General features: G+C 35.1%; 1 protein-coding gene across 15 annotated transcripts in view; it reads right to left on the reverse strand.

Moving 5' to 3' along the window:
- The window catches only part of ATF2 (activating transcription factor 2), a 51,407-nt gene that overhangs the window by 7,823 nt on the left and 18,685 nt on the right, over window positions 1-24,899 (reverse strand). For 14 of the 15 annotated variants that reach the window (XM_064451648.1, XM_064451653.1, XM_064451659.1 and 11 more), the window contains 6 exons: window positions 20,474-20,652; window positions 20,038-20,152; window positions 19,773-19,859; window positions 9,681-9,830; window positions 7,396-7,602; window positions 1,485-1,590 (listed from right to left, as the gene is read on the reverse strand). In XM_064451648.1, the coding sequence (XP_064307718.1) occupies window positions 1,485-1,590; window positions 7,396-7,602; window positions 9,681-9,830; window positions 19,773-19,859; window positions 20,038-20,152; window positions 20,474-20,652 (844 nt within the window). The remainder of the gene's footprint in view (window positions 1-1,484; window positions 1,591-7,395; window positions 7,603-9,680; window positions 9,831-19,772; window positions 19,860-20,037; window positions 20,153-20,473; window positions 20,653-24,899) is intronic. The other variant, XM_064451664.1, reaches the window with a different exon arrangement.

The following is a 24,899-nucleotide window of genomic DNA, read 5'->3' on the forward strand; positions in this document are numbered from 1 at the left end:
TAGTTTGCCAGTTTAACTCTTGCATTTAAATATTTTTCATGCCAATTCAGGAACACGCATCCTGGAAACATCAAAATTCAAGAAACAGGGGTTTTTTTTGTTTTTTTTTTTTTTTTTTGAAAAACCTTGCACGCATAATGTTATCCCCTAGTAGCTTCCATATGAAATTATGTTGTTCTGTCAGATGGGAGCCATAATGGCCTCATCCCTGCAGCAATCATTGTTAATATAAATCCCAAACATATTTCTATACTGTTCCAATTTACTCCAAGATGCTATTTTCCATCTTGTCAAAATGACTGGAGATCAAAGGACCAAGATTTATAAGCTCAAAACTGACAAAATCAGTATTCTAAATATATATGGCAATAGAGAGTTGCTAAATCTCCTGAATCTTTTAAATTAAAAAATATTGCCCATTCTGATGAAATTGCTTACAATGACTACAAGTAAAGATGGTGGCCATTAAGTTTTATCGCAAGCACCTGAGGATCTGTTTGCATGCAATACAAAATGTTCCTTTATTCTCCTGAATTACTGACACTGGCAAATTAAAATGAAGTGGCTACATATGGCAGAAACAATCTTCACATTTACAAATATCCTGAAATATCACTAAATCATAAAAACGAAAGCTGTGGGTTATATATTATGAATGTTGCCTAATGCATTCCCAGCTCAGTTATTTGTAACAAATTTGTGTACAATGGACAAAATTGGCCATTTATTCTACAGCAGCAGCAGCTGGTTCTGGCACTGTGTATCATATCCAAAAATGAAGTTACAAGTCAGGAAAGCATAATTAACCTTTAAAATGCTGGAAGGATGAAAATCAAATGAGCACCTTTAGGTAAAAATATGTATTAGGAAAAAAACGCTACTGAAACTCTCAGTATTCCCCTCAGTATTAGAACTACTTTTTAAAACACCGTGTTTATAGAAAAGTAGTTGCTTAATGTGGAAATCAAAACAATCTAGAAGACATTGTACAGTAGGAGCCATGAACCTGCATCTGATTATTTTAACGGCTTGACTGATCCTGGATGTTATGGTAAATGAGGACAGCTGTTATATTACCTCTACTGAAATCTCATTACAATGAAGTAAAAAAACCCAGAAGGACCTTTCACTGTACTAGGCTAAGATAAAGTATAAAAAATGGTTTATCATGTGCTCCTAATACTTTAATTATATTTTCAAAAGCAGGTGTAGTAACCGATAGTCTTTAAATGCTAATTATCATATGTATTTATTAAACCAACATAAAACCTTCAATGTTATGCAACACTTCAACTGAATGGGCTTAAAAATATATGTCTAAATATCACATATTCATCCCTGTCTTCTAATAACCTTTGAGGTTTTTTTTTTTATCTTTAATGTAATTTTAGAACTGCACTTCTCAATTTTAATGTTCATTCAGTTCACTTTGGCAGTATTTCATTGATGCAGCCTAAGGCTATAGGTAATGGAACATTACTCACTATGATAGCCAGATTTCTTCTGCATGGCGGTTACAGGGCAATCTTTATGAGCCAGAAGAAGCTGTTTCAGCTGTGCCACTTCATTTCTCAGCAGGGTGACTTCATTCTAAAGGAGAAGAAAGTTATGTACTTTACCAGGTTCAAACTACACACATTTTGAAGGTAAGTATTAAGTTTTATAGGATTTTCAGCTGTTCATTTAGGGATAGATAAAATACAAGAAGTTTCCATTTGGTATATACCGCAAAAATATGTACATTTCTTTTATCTCAGAATACTTAAATATTAGCTGAAACTTGGCTAACTTTATTTTATTATTTTATTAAACTAGGAAATGCTTTTTTGGAAAATACAACATATGTTTTCCAGTTTGCAGATGCAGAGTTTACATGCAGTCTCATTCCCATGATCCAGCTACTGTAAGACTCCTCTGCAAGGTTTTGTGATGAATTCTAATCAGAGTAAACCTACATTTAACTACCCACATTTTAACAGCCAACATTAAAAAAAAATAAAAATCAGCCAATGCAGAATGATTTTTGGTGACTACATTTGTACTTGTACTTTGAAATTTTCATGTAATGGAAAATAATTTAGTAAATGTCTGTTGATTTCCATATTAATTTCCTCTTTGGCAACCATACATAAACGTGGAATAATTGATAATGATGACAAAATCCTGAAATGTCAGTTTATGTCACTAAGGCGAGTGTCATCTAGGAGACAGCACTTGCAGAATCTAGTAACTGGTTCATTTCCAGGCTGTGCCTTTCCACTATTGGGTGACCTTGAGCAAGGTTATTTTACTTCTCTGTGCTTCAATTTCCCCATTTGTAACATGGAGGTCAGTGATCATTACCTCCCCTGTAAAGCAGTTTGATATCTACTGATAAGAAGCACTACATAAGTGCATTATATGTGACAATCCAAATTAAGAATGGTATGGCATTTTGATAGATCCATTTTCACTTAAAATAGTAGAAAAATGTTTATGTTAACTACAGAATCAAGTTATGTGTAATGCTTTGTGATACCCATATCTTGCCACAATATATGCTTTTCATGGGTTAATTTCTTTTAAATATAAAACCTTTCCATTGATACTTGAAGGTACTTAAACTATAAGAACTGTGGCACGTTAGCTAACATACCACACACATGACATAATTGTTTGGTACATGCACATGTTTATGCATTTGAGAGCCAGTTAAAGAAAAAACAAAAAGAGGAAAATTGGATTGCAAATAAAATTATGCGGGGAAAAAAACCCACAAGGAAGTCAATCTAGTTACTTGCAAGCTAGAAATATGGCAATGCAGTCAGAGATTAATTATAACTAAAAGGATTCCAAAATAAGGAAAACAATTTTTAAGAACAGAATTTATTACATTTAATTACACTAAGTAACATGGTTTATAAATACTGTAACTAAAATACCAGATTTTTAAAAGAAAAGCTCCTCTGTGTCCTCTGTCTCCATTTAAGAGGCAAAAAATTCCAAGCCTTTATATTTGCAAAATCCTCTTAAACTATTAAGGGCTACTTTTATATTCAGTCATTTTATTGTGACAAATATCCCTTTTAGAAACTTTTTATTTAAAACAAAAACAAGAGCTGAAATAAAGCCAAAATCTGACTTCATGGACATTTCTAATGAAAGAAAAATGTGATTGCAAACAAAAAAAAAAGGTTGTAATGAAAAAAACCTAACCAAAACCCCCACAAAATCTATACCATCTGGCATTACATGTCCTGAAATCTTGGGCTGTTAAGAAATAACACTACTTCTGCCTCCAGCTCTCAGTCTCCTCTTCATTCACCATGTTATTTACTGAGGAACCACAAATCTGGATGCCCAGCAGGCAGCTGTGCAGAATTGACATAGTTGGTGGGGGGAGGGTGGGCAGGGAAAGGAAGTGCTGGGTAGTTTTGAAGCACTTCTTGATAATCTGCTGAAGCAGCAATGTCCAAGAACATGAAACATACTTCTGTTAGTTTAAAGGAACATTGGCAAAGTAAGTGATCAAACAGGTAAAAGGTCTTCAGACATTTTCTACCTTCATCTCCCACAATTAAGAAAGACTTTTATACAGAAACAACACATTTAAGTACGAAGTCACTATTTATCAGTGTAAAACTAATGTTTATGAAAAGTTTTTGAAAAGGCAGTTTATAGATTAATGTCAATTGTATTATCAATATTAAGAATTTTGCTAACAGAAAAACTAAATATAGTCTTACATTAAAGTAGATTTGAAAAAATAGAACAGCATTCCTATACTAAAAAAGTTGAGGTATTCTCACTGAATACAAAGCTAGCATTATTAATAACATGAACACTGTTTGCCAACAGCACTACATGCAATGCACAAATCATTCCTGAAGTAGAATAAGGTACGTCTGCTAGACACATGGTATGTGGAAAGTCACAGAAAGGCAATCCATGGTTGCCATTTACATATTACCAGTAAGAACCACTTCTGACTGGTAATAAAGGGAGGTGGCTAGAACCACCTCCTATACATGTAGTTTTATTATCATGTACGTGACAACAGCAAGTCTTTCCATCTCATTCAAAATACGTTAGCATGTGGTGGTCCTTACGGAAAACAGGATAACAAGAAAAAACACATGGAATAAACAGTTCAGCCATTGGCATGAAGAAAGATTATTCTGAGTTTTTGTACTGGAAAGGTCCTCCTCATTAATAAGATATCAAGTCAAGTGTAAGCATCAACATTTCTTTATATAAGTGTGAAATACACCTCACATGCTCTCTACAAGAATTTTCATGTTCCCACATTTCAAAACGTGCTAACATTAGCAAGCAGGTTTCTGGAGGAAAGCCTATCTATTTTTACCTGCACTCTGTTTTTCAAGATACTTTGCCTTCTGTATTCTTACAAAGGTATACCACGCAGTGTACAGTATGTTCTTCTGTATCTGCCTACTTCTCCCTAGATCCAAAATGCATATGTAATAGTGGGACCAGATTAATCCTTACTCAGCAAGGTGTGGGACAGTATTTGTGAGATTCTGTTTACCAAAACTATCATCAGAGACAGCTAGATGTACTTATGGGGATAGGATTGTCTGTAGCTGAGTTAAACACTGCTCTTCCTGTTGCTTTTTGGATAACTTCAACAAGATACAGCTGTATGTATAAGGACCTTTACTTACACACTTTTATTGCATAATTTAGCCTTCCTAAAGCAGCTTCTGCAGCATTAGCACAAAGTGCCACTGATTGCTGATCCTTTAAAACCTACATTGAACTCATGAGGAAGACTGGCCATTCTTCTACTAATACTTTGCCTTCTAAGATTATTAAAGCAACAGGGACCAAATAGATACCATCTAATGAACTTTGGCAGTTCATTATAATGATGATAATATATCATAATCTGATCCTGCAATACGACTGAGTGACCACTGGGGACACACTGTCAATACTTCCTTAACACGTTATATAGCATACCATACCCTGAGGTATTGTGCAAGGCACAGAGGCAACACAATGTGGTATATAACATTAAGATCAACAAGCAAGTCAACATATTAGTAGAAAACACAGTCCACAAAAATCAAACAGTAAATAAACTTTAAAAGGTTGGAAGCATGAAAAAACCTTACACAGCAGAGCCGGTAATAAAGACAGGCAACCTACCCTAAATATGTTACTGGCACGATGTAATAGGTGAAAATTTTCCCTTAAGCAAAAATTTGAATAATGCTGCTTAAAAAAGGAAATTAAATTCAAACATTTAAAAGAATAAAGTAGGCAGAAGTTAATCTACAGACAGCTGAAAACTACAGAACAAAATATAGGTCAACCAAGTAAACCTCTTCAAAACCTGTATGTACTGTTAGACAGTTCCAGTCTTAAAAGCCTTGACATTGACAGTAGAAGCTTTGACATAGACATTACAAGAAAGCTACTAACTACGTTGAAAGAAGACAGAATTGTTATGTGAAGCAATGCAATGTAGTAATTTTGGTATTAACCTACTTCTGGAAATTTTTGGAAATGGGACACATCTTGGTAAATTCAGCTGAGCATTTAGATATTAAGCAAAATATGAACTATTAAACCCTAACACTCAGTCTATAAAACTGTACTAAGGCAAAACTCCAAATTTATTAAATTTACTATTAAATATAAACTAAGTAATCATGGGTCATTACTGCCCACTATGCTGATCAGCTGTGTTAGCCTGTCAAGTGAAGAATTATTATGGAAATATAGGATTGATTAATGTTTTCACATAAAGTACAGTTTAATTATTTCTCTGACACTCAATTTTCTTTACAAGTCATTCTGTTCTTCACAGTTAACGGTTTTGCTTTTGGCAGACCATACAAAAATTCTTTTTCTTGTATTCACTGTTACCGAGTTAACTCTTAGGAATCTGGAAATCTTTTGGTTTGGTTATGTTTTTGGTTATAAAAAATGCTAGAAGTTAAAGGCAATTCACATAATACCAAAAATTACTTTCACTAAGAAAAGTGAAACATAGCCAATTTTTTGTTCTTTTTCTCCCTGTAGATCTACCGTCACTTGTTTCTTAGATTATTTAAGCTATAGTGCTACAAACCATTTTGTAATTAATGGATTTACAGTGATGACTGTGACTGCATTAAAGGAACATGTCTAAAGGCTGTGAACAGGTATGAGAAGACTATATATTTGCAATAAAATTATCTAATGCTGGTGCACAGTGTCATGAGTCCTGGAACACAGGAAATAATTCACGTTGCCTGCTTAGATAGGAATTTCTTACATTTTACAGTCTGGGATGCTGAGTATTTTTAGAGACGTGAACATGAATATGACTGATACACTGTAATTTTGACTGATAAAAAGTAATCTCAACATGCCCTACTTTCCTGTTGGTCAAGGTGGGACATTTTCTTTACCGAACAGCATGAAAGAGGAGTTTTAGTAGGAAGGAAGAGATCTGTGAATTTGACTCAGTGAATAGCTCTGATGAAAGAACAAGAAATAAAACCTCTAAAATATCAAAATACTTTTCACTGCATTTTCTAAATGAAGCATTCGTTTAGGAAATTACTAAATTACTTTTTTTTCCCCCTGTAATTCTCAAAATAAAGCTTTTAGACTTTTAATTTTGAAACAATACTTTGTACCAATTCTCATGTGCTGCTGGAAAACATGAAGAAAGTATGCTTCCACATTTAATAGTTTAAACAAAAGGGTAATGGATTGTTCTACAGGGGAAAAGTGTGTCCACATGACAACCTTCCAACTGATGACCTCAGATGAGGTGGAAAAATGACTGGCAATACACTGGACTACCCTCTGACAGTATACTTCCCTCACTATAGGATTTATGCACACTGGGAGGGCAGTGTGGTCAAATTTGCACTGCCACTGCCTGTGCTGTACCTGTTCTGTGGACAAAAGAGGCCTTCAGTTTCCAGTGATGTCAATCTGGCACCTTTCACGAGCACTACATTCACTTTAAAGGAAAAAAAGTGAAGTTAAAAAGAACCAAAGGAAATCAAGCCAAATCTCATTTAAATAACTCAGGCTGTGATACAAATTATTAAGAGCCAGATGTTTTTAAGGTAAAGCTATTACTTTGCTAGTAAGCCTTTAATCCAACATATCTAGTCATCCTTGTTTAGTATCACAGTCTGAAAGTTATTTAAAATGGACAAAGGACATTTTACCTAAACCCTAAAATTTACACATCTTGAAATCCGAGTATTCTTTTATATCCTTATTTTACTGGTATATGCAATTAATGTAGAATTTTCAATTCTGACCTAAGCCACCAGTTACAAAACCATTTCTATTTCAGATTTCATACAAAATTTAAGTTCCATTGATCCAGGATCACCAAGAATTGAAAAACTTAAACATTTTTATTTGAAATAAAAAGTATACCTGTAACTGGCCATTTAGCGAGCTCAGGTCCTCGGCTTTTTTCTCCAATGACTGCACCCAGACTTTCCGTTTCTGTCGGCATCTGGAAGCAGCAGCCCGGTTTCGCTCCAGGAACTTTCTTCTTTTCTCATCAGGGTCTTCATTGGCAGCTCTTCTTCGCCGACCACCTGTATTTGGTGTTTGTGGCGTAGGCTGAGCTGGTGATGCCTGAAAACAGTAAAAAGTATTAAAGTTATCAGTATAATACTATTAATGACTTAAGCTACAGCACTAGTATAATTACAGGTCACAGCTTGAGAAAAGCATTCACAACATTTCTAAATACATTCACATCATACACATTTCTTTTGTGGAAGGCTGTCATTTAACTCTACAGCCACATTTTAAAATATTTTACTGTATTTACACTCCTTTCCATTAACATGTTATATTAATGTGTAACATTTTAATCATGGCTCTAGCTTTGACTTAAAATTGCACTAAAAGAGGCCGCACACTTCAAAGAGTTAAATTTATATGACATTTATATTTGACAACTGAATAAAGCCTGGAAGCAATACTTCTTTAGATGGACTCCCAGACATTCTTTTACTGATTCTGATGACCCAAGTACTTAAAAAAAGGCAAACTTAAAAAACCTCTTTCACCCAAAACAGCTTTTAAAAGTTACATTTAGCAGGAAATAAATACTCTACTTTTGACCCTTCCCACAAACCTAGTCACAACTAAAACACTGCACAATTGTTTATGCCCAATATATAGAAGCTGTTTGACAAATGCTGCCCATGCTGATATTCACTGATCCCTGGATCTCCAGACAGCAATTTCCTACTTGTTGATGCGTTCCCCACCACTGCATACCAATTTCTCTTATATCCACCCACATATTATGACAGGATCAAAATATTTCAGTATTTTAAATTATACATTAGACTCCTTTCATAGCTATACACAGACCCCAGGCAAAGATCTAACAAATTCTGATAACAATATAATGGATCTTAAAATCCTTTCAAGTGATAGGATAGACAGAATATAACTGTTTCCGTGACACAGTCACCGGTGCACCTGCACATTCAGTCTAGCACAGGAAGAAAGTTTTATTTTTAAATTAAAACCTGCAAACACTTATCAGCTGGCATATTGATTTGGCATAAATTCTAAATAAGTAATAATCAGAAAAACCTGGGAAGTTAAATCAGCCTTTTAGGAATGAAGCACTTGCAAGTTTGTTTGTTTGTTTTTTTTTTAATTCCTAATTTTAAAGTAACCACAAAATAACCAAAGAGCAAGGTTTTAATCTTGAAAATTCTGCTATGTGGTATAACGAAAATATTATTTTAAAAAACTTAAGGTAGTATGGGAGAACAGCAGCCTTAAGAAGGAGATCATTTTACAATGGGTAACTTTTTTCATCTTTTTGCTCCTAACATATTTGTTTATTTGATTTTGCTCGCCACTCTAAGAATCTGAGGCCTTTCACTGGAGATGCAGATCCTTCCAGTTCTGGGTCAAGTATGTAGATTTTTATAAAATTGGTATTACGCTATGAATTCTGAAAATACTCTTAGAGATTTTTAAGACCATTTTGAAAACACATTCCAACAAGTTTTTTTTCAAGTACAACAGCAGCAATCTTCCAGGATGCACCCATGGAGGTATCTCTTCCCTCCAGCAGCACTCCCACTTCCAGTTTGACTGAAGAGTTCTTGTCCTTTATTCCCCTGTTCTCATCTATCATCCCAAAGGGCCAGCACACCATTCCTAAACTCAAAGTCCCCCTTTCAGTACCCAGGATTACACAGTACACTTAACCACACAGCTGGGACTTTTCTTGTGGCAGCCCAGTAAAGACCCTTCCAGCAAATTAACATAAATAGATACTCGATGCAGTTAAAAATTCTTAAGTATTTGTGATGTAAAGTATTAAACATGCAATATAAATAAAAAATAAAAGCACTTTTTTTTTTACAATTGTATATTAAACATTTTCAGTTACCACAGAATTTCCTGTTAATGCACTCCAGCAATCAAGAGGACTTAGTTCTAAATTTAAGCAGGTAGATAATATCTTTTTTTGGTATAATATCATCTTGCATAATACATTTTAGAAGCATTTAAGAACATGTAAGAACTACAAACATTTTACTGCTACAGAACTATTTACTGCAAGAGGAGTCTGTAGCTCAAGTTAACCTCTATTTTACAAATCAAGAGTAAAGAAAAAACATTTTTTCTGCATAACAATGAAGGGGGCAGGAAGTACATGACCACTGTTATCATACCGGTGTTTCAGTTGTTGAAGTTGCAGGTTGTTGTAGTGATTGTGGTCGTGGTTCCTCTGACTGAGTCCTAACCAACCCACTTGGATGTCCCTTGGCAGTATCTCCATTTGTTACCTGAGGGTGCTGCTGGGTCAAGGCTGCTTTCAACCTCTGCAAGCAGAAGAAAAAAAAAAAAAAAAAAAAAAAAAAAAAAAAAAAAAAAAGGAAAAAAAGGGAAATATTCTATCATGCTAACTTGAGGAGTTATTAATGATTTATATTAGTAGTTACTTCCATTTTGGAAACAGGAGCTCCAAGTCTAAAATAGCTGTTTCTTCTTATAGGCTTTCAACAGTGATCTAGGCATATAGCTACTAACAGGTGACAATTTCTTGCAAGCATGACAGTAGCAATGAGGCTTTACATAGGATCTCAGAAAGAGAAGGATGCTAAGCTGTATGGAGAAGTAAGCAGAAAGCCTCCTTTGTGATGAACTGTGTCCACAAAGAGATGACTGGAAGGCTACGATCAAACTGTTGCTGAGGCTGGTACTACACAAGCCATAGATCAGAAAGAAAACAATCACACGTGAGGGAAAACAGGTAAAAGACAGAACAGAAACTGATTTCAATTTTCAAAATTCCGGTGTTCTCTATCCATTTTTAGACAGTTTGTTATGAATCCACTTTTTCATGGTCTTTACAAATACTCACCTCTACAATCCTTCCTATGAGTAATTATTATATTAAAGCCAAGGTCTTTGCTGAAACATCTCAGTAATGCACAAAACAATAACAAGCTTCAGGTTGTATATAAAGATTAGCTTTTATTTATATAGAAATAAGCAAGGTAACTGCGCATGCTATTTTACATTAAAAATTGCTAAAATGTTCAAAGTTCTTCTTTTGTTGCCCACAGCCACTACAAAGAACAGTAACTTCAAATTTCAACTGTATATAATACACTCAAGAGTTACCGACAACTTGATAGAGGATCTTAAAGCATTTTATTGACTACCTTTTGAAAATTATTTTACTCAACTTTTGGTGGAATCTATTAAAACTATAACAGATAATATATTCTATTTACAACAAATTAGTAATCTTAAGTGATAAAAGGTCATACTAACTTTCAGTAGATACAAACACTTATACTTCCAGATTCTTTCTTAAAATTTCATTAATACTGTGTAACTTATAATGTGTTTCTTAAGAATTTACCGTACTAGACAAGTGGTATTAAAGAATGGTTTTCTACTGAGCACTGGATTTTTAAATAATCTAATACAATTTTTAAAAAAGGTTAATAACATGACAGTTTTTGAAAACTCTGATAACTGGTATTGTTTTTTGGAATATGAGCAAATTTAGAATATTGCCTAAGTACTAATATTAATAGAATGTCTTAAAATGCTGGAGCTAGGCTGCATTTGGCCAGCAGAAAATAAGCAGAAGACTTTGCACCTGTGCATGTAGATATTCTCTATAAACTGCAGTATTCAATGTCTCTCAATAATTAAGTCACTGGCATACAGGGATAGCTCTCTCCCACCTCGCATGATGACAGGCTTTCCTCGATCCTATTTTACAGTCAGGACAACAAGTTGCAGATTACCTCTGTCAGAACTGCAAAAAATCTTCAGTTCTGCAATATGGCAAGTTACATCAACTATGAAATTCGTATAGTTGGCTGTAGCATCTAACCACCACCAGTAGATATCCCATCCGAGGACTACAAACAGAACTGAGAAACTCCAACATTCCTCTGCTGGCTTGCTCTTACGGCATATTTAGCCAGTGACTTCTCAGTATCTTCCCTAGTGACTGCTCTAGACCACATGTAACAGCACGTTACCCCGAATAGGGACTGTTAAAAGTGTACATAAAAATTCAGTGTTAATGAAGTTCTGTTCCCCACCTCGTTTTTGTATCAACTTTAAGTTCCCTAGAATGAAGAAGGTACTTTCAGAAAAGTACACAAGACAAATTTACAGTACTTTCCCCAGCGCTCAGCTCTAACAACAAGAATTTAGGATAGCTGCAGGCATTAGGGCAGGATGAAAAAAATTTTTAAGATAACATGCCTATAATTCTTAGTATATGTACTATAGTACTCTGAAAATCCTAAGCCTTTCAGTAGTTAAGTCTTTCCTTACAGCATTAGAACAAACTCCAGAATCAACTTGTAGCCTCCTAATTCACCTTGGAAAAATGAGCTAACAAAAAATTTCAATCCCTGTCTCTGACTAAACAAGTGCAGAAAGACCTAAGTGTTTTCTAATTGTCTAACTGAAATTACTAAGCCCAAACTCTATGATCTAATTACAGCAACTGAAAGGTTGATAAGAAGATTTCCACACTGTCCCCCCTTTAAAATGTCACTAATCTGGGTCATTAAATGGCAAAATTTTCTAAGCTACCACCAGGACTACGAGGGAGACACACCACTTCCAAATCACTTTTTAAAAAATATTTTTTAAAGAAAGTAGCAAGTATTTAATGTTAATATGACAATTTTATCCAATATCCTTTCCATAAGTTATTAATACCTGATTTTTCACAATGTGTTTTCACTTATTATCTGAATTACTTTAGAAGTATTTCTTGTATCATAACTTGCTGGTCAGCAGGATGTGACAAACTTTCAGGAGTCAAAATCAAGACAGTAATGACAGGACAAATTAGCTGTAACAAATTAGTTACAATATGTCTGTTTTAACTTCCACTGAAGTTTTATAAGGTATGCGCTCTTTTATTTCAAGCCATCATACTAGGAGGTTTTTAAAAGTTACTGTCTCAAAAATGAATCAACCAAGACATACCAACTTACCATCTGTATACTCTTCTTCCACTCCAATGAGAACTAAAAATTATTAGATTTCATCCAACTCAAGTGTCTGAATGTGTAAATTCAGTGTTAACAAGCTAACTTCTAATTTTCATGGCAGTGCAGCACAAACATTTTTACAATTAGTATCTGTATGGTCAGAGTGTCTGATCTACTCTGCTCATGACTGCATGAGCAGATCTTGATGTAAGCATCCTCCACAAAAATACCCCCAAAAGAACAGAGTCTATGAACTCCTAGAAATGCTTTGTCGTGTTTCTTAGAGTCAGTTACTTAAAGGAAAAGTTTCACTAGCATATCCTTAGTGAAAGAGAACCCAAGTTCAGAAGATTTGGGAGATGAAACAAAACTAATTAGGGTTGGCTTAGGTTTGGTTTGGTTTTTTAACGTGCACGTAAGGCAAGCAACTGTTGTTATTGTCTAGCTCCATTCTTTCCACTTCTGCATTTCAGTGTTAAAGCAATATTTGCAAAGTTAACCTAAAAAGAAAGGAAGTTCATGCTATTAAATTTGTATATTTTGCATTTAATTTGAAAATGGCAGTAGAAAGTGAAGGAAGTAGTACAATCTTACCTATATTATGAAAAAACTATCATCAGGCACAATGGATGTGCAAACAGTTGACGTAGGACTTAACTTTATGGTAATGCTAATATTTAAACATTATCATTTCGTAAATGTATAAGTAAATAAACTCCTTTTGAAAATTACATTGTTAAATGTAAGGTACTATGGAACAGAAATATAAAATAATTGGGTTTAGTTTTATATTACAGATTTTAAAAATCAAAATTCAAGTAATTATTATTAAAATTTTCCACAAATGCAGAACTATTGTGAAAAGCTGAGGAATACATAGAGATTTTCACAAGGAGATATCCAGCTCAGGTACTTAGAAGGTTTCATTGTTTAGACAGTAATGCTGGACTAAAATACTATATGGATGTTGTGCTTTCTGTGACTAGTAAGATAGTTATCCCAAATACGATGAGAATCTCAGTTTTAAAAATCAAGTATATTGAATCAAATATTAGAAATAATGTATTTAAGCATTATTATGTTGGGAAACCTGATGACAACCAACTTTTTTTGACATTATTTGGTTATTAGGCAAACTAAAAGTGGTATTTTCAAATAACTTAATAGTTTTTAAAGTCTTCATTAGCAAGGTTCTACTGTTCATGTATATCCTTGAAAACAAATCCTCACCACATCTGTCAAAATTTGGTAGGACTAGATCATTCCATCAAGAGCTCACAGAAACAAGATAATATTCTCCAGAAACAATTTGTGAAAAACTCAGATCCATATCTGCCACAAAAGCTCATCAGAGTAATAACCCTCCTTCTCCTGGGTGTTATCCTACCATCTGCTGCTCTATTACTTATCTTTATTTTGCAACTAATTAACAGCATAATCTTCTAAATTCAGCAAGTTAATTATCATTATTGTGGTCTTTGCAGCATCATCAGTCCTTATGAAGTCTTGTCTCTCCACCCCCAGAGAACATCAGAAAATGAAGTAGGTTGTGAGAGGGTCTGTTTCTTTAGAGTAGGCTCATTAGGTGTTTGCTGATTAGCTCGGCATGCAGAGAGACAGGTCAGAAGAATTCTGCTGAACACAAGGTCCCATGCCGTGCTCCAGCAAGTTAATGTCGGTTTCTGAACATTTGCCAAGCTGCCCTTTGTCACTTCTCAGTAGAAACCTCCTGCAGAATGCCTACTGGTTGCCCACTGTGTAGAAGGTATTTTTCAGATTGTGACAAAAGCTTTTATATGGGTAGGAGGAGACGGAGGGAAGCATTCAGTATTAAAGCAATTTTTAAGTTCTTTGGAAACTTCTGCAATCCAGAAGTGTCTGAACATTAAGTTTGCATCCACAAGCTGTACACGCAAAAAAGGACGTTTTACAACTAGAGAAGCCGATGGCTCACATTTCATATACAGAAAGCATACAATTACAGATCTTCTCACAAAGAGGTCAGAAGTAATTCTGTAATATTTACAATCATGCATCCTTATCTTAGTAAGTATTTTTGTTTTGTCTTTTTTAAACACAGCTATTGCATCTACTTCTGAGCCTCTCTAAAATACCACAAAACTGACTTATGCATTTGATTTCACTTAAGTATGTGGAAGTTAGTTTATTTAGCATAACAACAAATATGGAGTCACGTCAGAAAAACTAATGATTTATATTATTAAGAGTGCCACAGAAATCTAAAACTCATTTTCACACCTATTGAATGTCATTCTCAGTACAAGATACAAGGGTATTTTCAAAAGAATAACAGTAAAAGACAGCTTGTGTCTGAATAAAATCTCTAGTCATATTTCACTTCAGTTCTAGAAGCAATAGGAGAAAAAGGATCCAAGAATGTTCAAAACTATAGTAACAGTGCCTTTCACAGGTGTGAGTGGGGCAGCTATATTCAGTACAATAATTTCAATACTGGACAATAAAATTAATGTGAACTGATTTCACATAATTATCCCATACCACTGAAACACATATAGCACTATAGCATAGTATATGTTTCAGTGCTGAAGTAGACACATATGGTTGTGTTTAACGTGCTCTTCCACTAAATTTCAACTGTTTCAGTTGAGAGCCTCTTGTAATAATGTCACCAGTCATAAGGATTTGGCTCACTGCATAGCCAATTTTAAAATTTTTGTCTCTCATGGCATTTATATTTTTTTTCTTTTTTTTTTTTTTATGACTTTTTTCCCCTCCCAGTCATTATTCCTTGGTTGGCATACATTTTTCTATCTGCTATTTCACTCACTGAACCTGTTCTCAGATGTAACTGTCCCTCTGTGGAATTCATGTGATCATTTAGTGTCACGCAACTTTAATGGTAACCAGAGAAAGAGCATTTCAGCAAAGAAAGAACCAAGTTCTAGAAGTGACACCTCAGTAACTTGCTTCACATGAATAACCAAAACTGCCATGCTGGAGGAGTTTGACACTTCAGACTTAACACTTTATCAAATATAGAAATAAATACACAGTTCTGATTATTATGCATTAAGCTTGGACACTCTAATCTAAAAACACTTTCAACTGTCTTAAGACAGCCCATTTATGAACTGAAAAAAAGTCTCCAGAAGCCATCCATACTGAGAAAAAGAAAATACCCAGCAAGTTCCCTTGCTGGGTATTTAAATAATCTAAAGACATTTAGAGGGTTTTCAGACTTCTAGGATAGCTGAAGAACAATTTTAATTGTGTTACAGGAAGGCATCCCATGCCCACTACCAAAGACATCTATGAAGAGAGCTACCAAGAGGATCAGGGGACTGGAGCATCTCCCTTATAAGGAAAGGCTGAGAGACTTGGGTTTGTTCAGCCTGGAGAAGAGAAGACTGAGGGGGGATTTCATCAATGCCTATAAATATCTAAAGGGTGGGTGTCAGGATGATGGGACTAGGCTCTTTTCAATAGCCCCCAATGACAGGCCAAGGGGCAACGGGCACAAGTTGGAACACAGGAAGTTCCACCTCAATATGAGAAGAAACTTCTTTATTGTGAGGGTGACAGAGCAGTGGCACAGGCTGCCCTGGGAGGGTGTGGAGTCTCCTTCCCTGGAGACATTCAAACCCACCTGGATGTGTTCCTGTGCTCTACGTGTCCCTCCACAAGCAGAGGGGTTGGGACAAGATGATCTCCAGAGGTCCCTTCCAACCCTTACCATTCTGTGATTCTGTGATCTTCTGCCATTTATTTTAAGCTTTATCTTGTAGAAATCAAAATGAGTTTCTTCTACCGAAGTCCATTCGTGATTTTATATAAAGAAATATATGATGCTCTATATACAATTTGGTCTATGCAACTCATAAGGAAACAACAGGTATTCATCAAAACAGAAGTGTGTTGTTTTCACATTAATAAAAATATAGATATTAAAGTTCCCCAAATCACAGAATCACAAATTCAACAGCATTAGGAAATAATGGCAGTACAATCTCTAATTTGATTTTTATCAAAATGGTTCTCATCTTCACTTAAAAAAAAAAGGAAGTCTACACAACAGTAGCATTTTGTAAACAGGTAAGAGAGAAATGAATGATTGAGATGAAGAATGAAATCAGAGCACAAAGTGCTTTTCTTATTACAAAATTTTAAAAAATGTTAGTTACTTGAAGCGTCATGCAAGACATGAACTGCAGAAATAGCCTCTGTCAAGAAATGCACAAATCACAAACAAAGGGAAGTGACTGGCTTCTGCCTTGTTTTGTGTCAAAATGTAGAGAGTTGTGCTTTCTACACAGGGAGATCATATCTGATAACAAGTCAGCCATTTGGGGGTATTGCATCTTAAAAGGGACAAAGTTACTGCAAACAGTTCTCCAAGAATTTTCCTCACTCTTGGAAGAAGGTAGAACTGTATCAGTTAAGAGTACCTTGAAATAGTATTGTCACACACAGGATAGTAGAAAATGCAGAATACGATATTAGGGAAGCATGGCCTTTGAATAAAAGAAAGATTCAAACAATGATGGCCAATAGCATGTCTGACAAAATCCTTTGGAGATACGAAAAAACATGTTAACTTTTCAAATTTTGCATCCCATACATTACCAAACTTACTTTAATATCTGAACAATAGTTGCAAAGTTAGGAAACTATCCAAGAATGCCTTTTATATTTGCTACATCTTATAATGCAATATGAAAACATCGGTGAGACTGCAAGGTCTGTCTATAAAGAACAAGAAAAAAAAATTGTCCAAATAATAAATAAAATAAAGCAACAGCCAAGAAAATTCCAAAGATCTATAAAAATCCTGACTCCTGGGCCTTGACTGTTGAAGAGGGAACATCACAGCTTTGTCTGTCATCCAGCTTTATGTCCAAAAGACAGTAAGAATGCTAGGCTGATAGACTTAATCCCAACAGGAAGCAGAAATGGGGCTGTGGTAGGTGAAAGGACACAGGACGTGTTCCCAGTGTTCTAACTTAAACATACCAATAAATCCACAAATTGCAGGATACACTTAAGAGATGAAACATATACTGTGATGAAACATACACTGTTCGCTTATTAAATTTAATTCGGTGAACTATTAATGTAATAAAAAGCAAACAAGTAGCTCTAAAACCAAATATTAAGTCGTCTGTTAACAGGAAAACAAGAGAAAAATAAACCTGATTACTATAACTTCGCAGAATTTTGCATGTAGCAAGCAAAATTATTTTCAAGAGATACATGAAAAAGAATTTGACATCACAGAGACTTAAATTTTAAAAATTAAATGGAACTTTACAGTTAATAAGCCATCACGTATCTGCCAACAATGCATCACATGGCATAGTGAGTTAGTCTTCCTGTTAGAAGCTTTTTTACATAAACATGAAGTTTCTCATTGAATTGCTTTTACTTTAGGAGTGATAAGAGATTAAGGTTTTTTTTATTTTTGTGAATAGGCACTATATAAATGTAAATGAGCATAAGAAATATACATGATTATGATATTCTTGAATTCTGCTCATGCTTTATATTAAGTGACAAGAAAAGAAATACTGCAAATACCATTTTTTTAAGTGACACACTAAAAAGAAGAGATACGCAATCACTGAAGTGCATATATTAGCTACATTCTAACGAGAAGGCTAATGAGACTATTAAATTTTAAGTCTAGTGATCTTTGTTTTTCTTTGCATCTGAGCGATTGCTTCTTCCAGCGTGAGATCAAAGTCTTCACCACATACATGTATTTCCTTACCCCCATAAAACTTTGTAAGAGCAAATCACTCAGTAACATGCTTAAAAACCTAATTTCTTGCCTGTCTAAAAAATTATTTGGAACCAATTCCTCCTGGATTTCACAAAGTAAAATTCAGTGCATGAGCCTCCAGATGCTAAGGAATGTTCACTTTCTTACACCTTCTTTCTGGGATTTAAGATAACTTCACCTCACCAGAGCTGGTTACATTTAAATATTTCCTCAGGTATTAAAGATTCCTTTTCCTATTCCTAAGGGGACAAGGATGCACAGAAACAGACCTTCTTCCTTTCTGTCCCCCTCTATACTATTTTAGAAGTCATCATGTTCCACAGAGGAGGAAAATTAAGGAAGACCTGACAGCATTAGGAAAAGTCAGTGCACTGGTGACCAGCTCTCCACAAGAGTTTCAGTATTCGGTGAATGTGGTCTAGTGTGCCCACTACACTGGAATTACTGGAATCCTGTTACTCCAGACAGCAGAATAATTAGTGTTCCCAGACTCACTGTTTTTCATATTGTGGTCAGAGGAGAGAAAATGGGTAAGGAAAGAAAGCCCACAGGTTTAGGCTGAGAGAAATGAGATATCAAAGGATATTAAGGACATCTTCCCACTTAACAGTATTGATGTAGAAAAATATATTTTATCTAGCGGGTGTTCCTGATTCTTTTTTAGCAAGAAGTGAGAGTCAGAAGAGGAATACTACTTCACAAGACAGATACTGTTTACAGAGGCATCTTGTAAATACATAAATGGGTTAAGTAGTGTTTAATAATAGATTTTTCTATTGCTTTAGAACAGTTGGAACAAACAAGACAGCAAAAACAGAGAAGCCACTACCTATCGTTGCAGAAAAATTTTCAAAACATTGATTAATTCAAACTACCACCATAAGTGGATCACTAACAGTAAAAAAAAAAACCCAGACACCAAAATAAACTTTATTCTGCTTATTTTACTCATGATTTTCCCAAATAATTCCCAAACCCCAGCAACTGCCCCGACAACAGAAACAACCTCCACACAAAACGATTTCCTAAGTATGTCAGTAATACATATCTAATTACAAAACTCTTGCCAAATGGACTATACTCAGTTGAGATTCTGAAAACATTGTTAAAAAAAATGTCTTCTTTTCCTAGTTTTTTTAAGAAATATCATATTCCTTAGGAGGAAACATATTCTGCTTCTCTGAAGGTGATATTCACCGTTAACATGTTACTAATCTTGTCTTTCTTCCAACTAACATTTCCTATCCTCCGATACAAGGAGCAAGGAGGAGTTCAGTTAAAAAAATAGTTCATTTAAAAGAATGATTAAAAATGAGATCAAAATGACCGTTAACAACAAAACTAACATAGTCTGGAATCTGAAATAACCATAAAATAAATGCAGCTGTTATTTTCCTGTTTGTATTAAATTTGTACTTGTAGAATTTAGACTAACAACAGAAGACTAAAGCTGTTTTAAAAAGCAATAGAATTTAAGTAATTTCTCAAGTTATTCTTCTTGAGGAATAATGGAGTTTTTCACTTACCAATTTAGCCTCAGACTGCACTGGCTGTGGGGAGGAAGGCCCTGGGATTCCTGGGATACTAGGCACCATGGTGACAGGTCTAACAAGCTGACCAGATAAAGTATAAAAATGAAGAAAACCTGAGTATGTTATCATAATAGAGAGCATACGACACCACTACCCTCTGAAGCCAAAGCAGCTATCAAGCTGCTTAAGACTAAGTTCTATGCTGCACTTATGCAAATCTGCTCCACTTTCAAATTAATATAGCATCATGCTTACTTACTGGAACTGCAGCAGGGACATGCACATTAGAATTTGTGATAGATGCAGGAATAGCAACAGGCATGGTTTGTCCATTAGGAAGATGTAACAGCAGAGGAAAAGGACCTGGAACTGGACTGAAAAAGGAATGAACTATATAAAAGAAAACTTATCCAGAGAAGAGAACAAGTTTACACATTATTTTAAATTGGTTTGCTTGTTTACAGTTGTAACGTAATATTTATTTGGAGATCAAAAATATGAACTTAGTGATGTGGAGAACATGGAATTATATTTCACATGTGGTGAAAGCTGTATGTTTTATATGTAATAAAGCACCACATTACACCAAAACATCGCAGATTTGTACATTAACTGCAGAAACAGTAACTGAAAGTAAACAAGACAAAATATTTTCAAATTCTGTAAAACATTTTACTAAGATTTATATAACTTACACTATTGGTCTGTTGGAGGATGGAGCCTGGGTAATAACAGTACTTGATGTTGGTGATGGTATTGCCTGCTGAATAATAACACTTGAGTCAGAACTTGTAAGTAGTACATTAGGAACCTGTAGCGATGCTGGACGAACTATTGTTGATGTAGGCTGTGCGGTCTGCTGCAGTGACACTTCCTAAGGAAAACCAAAGATTAATCAGTTTGTAAAAAACAACTACAGACCATTAATTCCAACTGTTAAACAAACACTCTTTGATAGAGCAAATCAGAATTTCTATAACATGATGCAAGTAGAATCACTTCTACAATTAAAAACATGAAAATTCCCCTTTCGATGAATCGTTTAAACCATCAAAGTGAAAATGTTCCAACAATAGTGATTTGAGTTTTATGACAAACCCTGGCTCAATTTATGCTAAGGCTACTATTACTTCTAATTCAGTTTTGATCAGGTATTAAGGTTTTTATTTGCCAAGAAACCCGTGGCACTATCAGCACCACCATGGCTACCCACACTCTAAATAAGGAAAACTTTTTATAGTGTCTCTAGGTACATTCCAGTTTCAGTCCATTGTTCCGATTTAAATAAGAGAGACAGAAGAGTCTCATGGTTCAGTAAAACTAAAAATAAAAAACCAAAACAAAAAAACCCCAAACCTGTCTTGTTTTTAAGCCCTTGTCCCTTACCCATGTACTTCTCTTAACTAGAGTGCTACTAAGTTAAAAATCCTTGGAGTGTTACATTCATAGCTTTGCAAAATATATGCATATCCTGATGCAGAAGAAGGGATTTAAGCATAGAAATTAAATTTTCATAGTTGAAAGTCAATAGTAGACAGAATTTACTATAGTTCTTAGCTTAGCAATCAGGTAAATTACATTATCAATTAAAATGTAGGACCTGCATTTGCTGTTGCAAAACCCAGAAATGCCTTATTGTAATCAATGCCTTCCTTCTCAGGAAACCCTTGATATTGTCAGACTTCAGATTTACCTTCAGACAGGATTTTCCCAAGTTATTTATTCTTTTGACACTAGCTACTGCTATCAATGGCACATAAAACTACACTCATAAGACCAGATGACTTTAGTCACTCCACTGTTAAACCATAACTCACAGAATCACAGAATGTCCTGAGTTGGAAGGGACCCACAAAGATCATTGAGTCCAACTCCTGTCATCTCACACCTGTGTCATATAGGCTACCTTGATTACCATTTGCTCTGAATTAAGCTTAAGTTTTTACAATTCATCCACAAAGCTCTATGTAGTAAGGTCTTAGCTGCTTAAAGATAAAGATTGGTTTTCTTTTTATACATCCACTGCAAAATGTGTGTGCTCCTCTGAGCACTTCACAGAACTGTAAGTGGACTAGCAACTGTGGACTTTAAAAAAGAAAGGACTTCAGATGATGAAATTTTCTCCCTTCAAAGGCTCAGAGGCTAGATTTGTCATCAGGGTTCAGTAGTTCATTCACACTTTTCCCCAAGGGACTTAAAAGACTATTTAGAGGGAATGAGAGGTTTTGGAGAGTAACCGTGAGCTGTATTGAGGAAAGCAAGAATGTTTTCTGTAGTATCAGTCTGGTATATTTATAAATGTTATAATATTTGAACACAATACCTAGAATTACAGATGAGGGTTCAGTCAAAAGAAGAAAGCATGCAGTACGGAATTGCAGAAACAGAAAAAAATTGGGAAGATTTGACTAATGCATATTCTTAGGACAGGATTAAACACTCCTTTGCAAATAAGGAATTTGGTATAACAGCTATACAGACCTTATTCAGTGAGAGAAGCCACTGGGAAAACATAACTGTAAGGGATACTGAACTGCCTGACTCTGGGAAATTACAGGACAACATAAGGGGAGAATACTTGACCTGATAATCTTTTGGCAATGGTCAATTCTGCAATTAATATTGTGTCATTCTCCACTGGTTTCAGCTTCATCCTCTCCTGCCTGCAGTTTGCCGGTATTACCTGTCCTGTTACTCTGAGCAAGGAGACACTAGAAAGACCTTTCCCATTGCAGGGATCTGACACAGGAACGCCCACATTTGCCCCTAACAGCCAAGAGAAGTGTAAGAGCTCTTCTTCTTGTTCCTCCTTTCACCTGAAACATCTTCATACATAGCAACCACATATATACAAAAGTATATGTATCAATATAAATGTAGATATATTAACACCACAGAAAAAATAGCTATGGCAAAGTAATTCTAATTTCCATAAAAAAGGGGAAAAAGACAGTCGGCTAACAGCAGCCATGGAGCCATGTATGTAGCTTTAATACAAAAATGTAAACTAACCAGATATTCACACATTCTCAACACCAGTAATGCTGTAACAGCCCCTTCGGTACAAATTTGTGCAAGTGGCTTCCCTAAATACCTCTGTGTGCGGATGGTGAAATAGCTACCAAAATTCAGAAAGGCCAAGAAGAGCAGTGCTGAGAGGCAGTGTGTGAAAGTCTCCCAAGAACGGACAAGCTCCAGAGAAAACCAGCCCTGTTTAATTTGCACCAATTCATAAACTCAGAACACCAGCTGAATCTGAATACCAGCATGAGCATGCTTACAATTCAGACAACATCCAAAACCACGGTGGCTGCTATATGTGAACATATATACACTTGATGAAAGAACGGACCCCTTGAGATACTTTCACAGAATCACAGAATGGTTGGAGTTGGAAGTGACCTTTAAAGATCATCTAGTCTAACCCTTTCGCTACAGGCAGGGACAACTGCCACTAGATCAGGTTGCTCAGAGCCCCATCCAATCTGACCTTGAATACTTTCTGAACATCTACCTAGAAGTCACTAGCATGTCACTACAGCCTTCCACCTCTAAGCAAGCAGCTGGGATGGGCCTCTCAGCTGTTGCTGCAGCCAGGTAAATATGTACGAGTAAGTTATGGCACTCTGTGAATACTTATTTTCTATTAATAACAGCTTAACTAATGGGTGTCCTAATAAATACTGACTGTAAAATTGGGTATCTCCCTGGCTTGATCCCCTACTAGAAAAAAGGCAATTTGCAGCTTTTAGACAAAGTGCTCTGTGGAAACCAGATTTCAGCAATGAGCAGAAGATTAACATATAAAATTCTGAAATAAATCTATCAAATCCAACAAACAGAAACCTCACATGCACACAATTATTTCTGGGTGTTATTTAAGACAGCTTTTGTGCTTTGTTCAAAAGATCAGAAACAATCCTCAACCATTAAAGGAATAACACATTTACTGTGAAGATTGTTCATACAGTTGAAAACAAGTATTTTCAACTTCCTCTTTACTTCTTACACTAACTTGCTCTATGCTACACTGAAAAACGCATGCATGTCCTAGTTAGTGCAACAACGTGGCAATAACACAAGTTGCAGTTTTAAGTATGGATGGAAAAAAAGCTGACATTTTATTAGCATATAAAACCAAAACCATAGGCACACCAGTCTGATAGAAGATACTAATTGGTCAAAGCATTGCATGAAGGAAATAAAACTTTGAAATATATTCTGCTAAAGAACAATAAAAATAGAGATGAATTTGCAATAATGAGATTAAGCCAAAGTGATCTTACCTTTAGAAGAAAAGAAATGTAAGCCTATTCAAATATATCAGACTTATTGAAAGGACCTCTCCAACCCTTTTATTCTTGAAACTAAAAACTACTGAATTGGAAAATATTTTACAGAAGAGGACAGTTACTTTATTTAAGAAGTGTTTTCAGAGATGCATATTTGCAAATATTTTGTATCTAAAAGCAAGTATCATGCAATAACTTCTTAATGCTATTAACGAATACACAGAATTCTTTATACAGGAATGTAGATGGCCAGAACTAATATTGTAATTTATTTTTACTGTAAGAAAACAATTGGTTTTAAAATAATTGTTAGGCAATTAGCTATCTGACAACAACTAAGCAACCTGTGAAACTCTGCTGAGGGTCACCCTTTAAAGTGCTGTCAATAAGCAACTGTATGAGTTTGAAAGCTCTCTAAGAATAAACTGGGTTTCATTTGCTCATTATTTTAAGGCTAAAAGGCTTTATATACTTCTAATAATATCTTGGTCTATTCAGAGCAGAATATCAACTCTTACTGAAGCCTAACAGAACTCAGGGAACTCTCGGAAAACTAGGAAAAGAATTAAGCGTAATTTTTTTAAGAGTCGCTTCGAAATTCCTTTGACAACTACAAGGGAAATTAGAACTGTCTTGCACATACATTAACAGGCAGTAATCATTTAAGGCTACTAAAATGTATTCAGTGAATGAAATGATAACTGTGGCATACATATTTTAAAACCAGCTATGCCCTGAAAAAAACCCCTTCTCTCCTTCAATACATCTATAGAAGGAGAAAATAAAACTAACTGAGAAAACAGCAACACTGCTCACATTTCTCAACTTC

This window comes from Phalacrocorax carbo, chromosome 5 (genome assembly GCF_963921805.1).
Source record: "Phalacrocorax carbo chromosome 5, bPhaCar2.1, whole genome shotgun sequence".
Classification (NCBI taxonomy): Eukaryota; Metazoa; Chordata; class Aves; order Suliformes; family Phalacrocoracidae; genus Phalacrocorax; species Phalacrocorax carbo.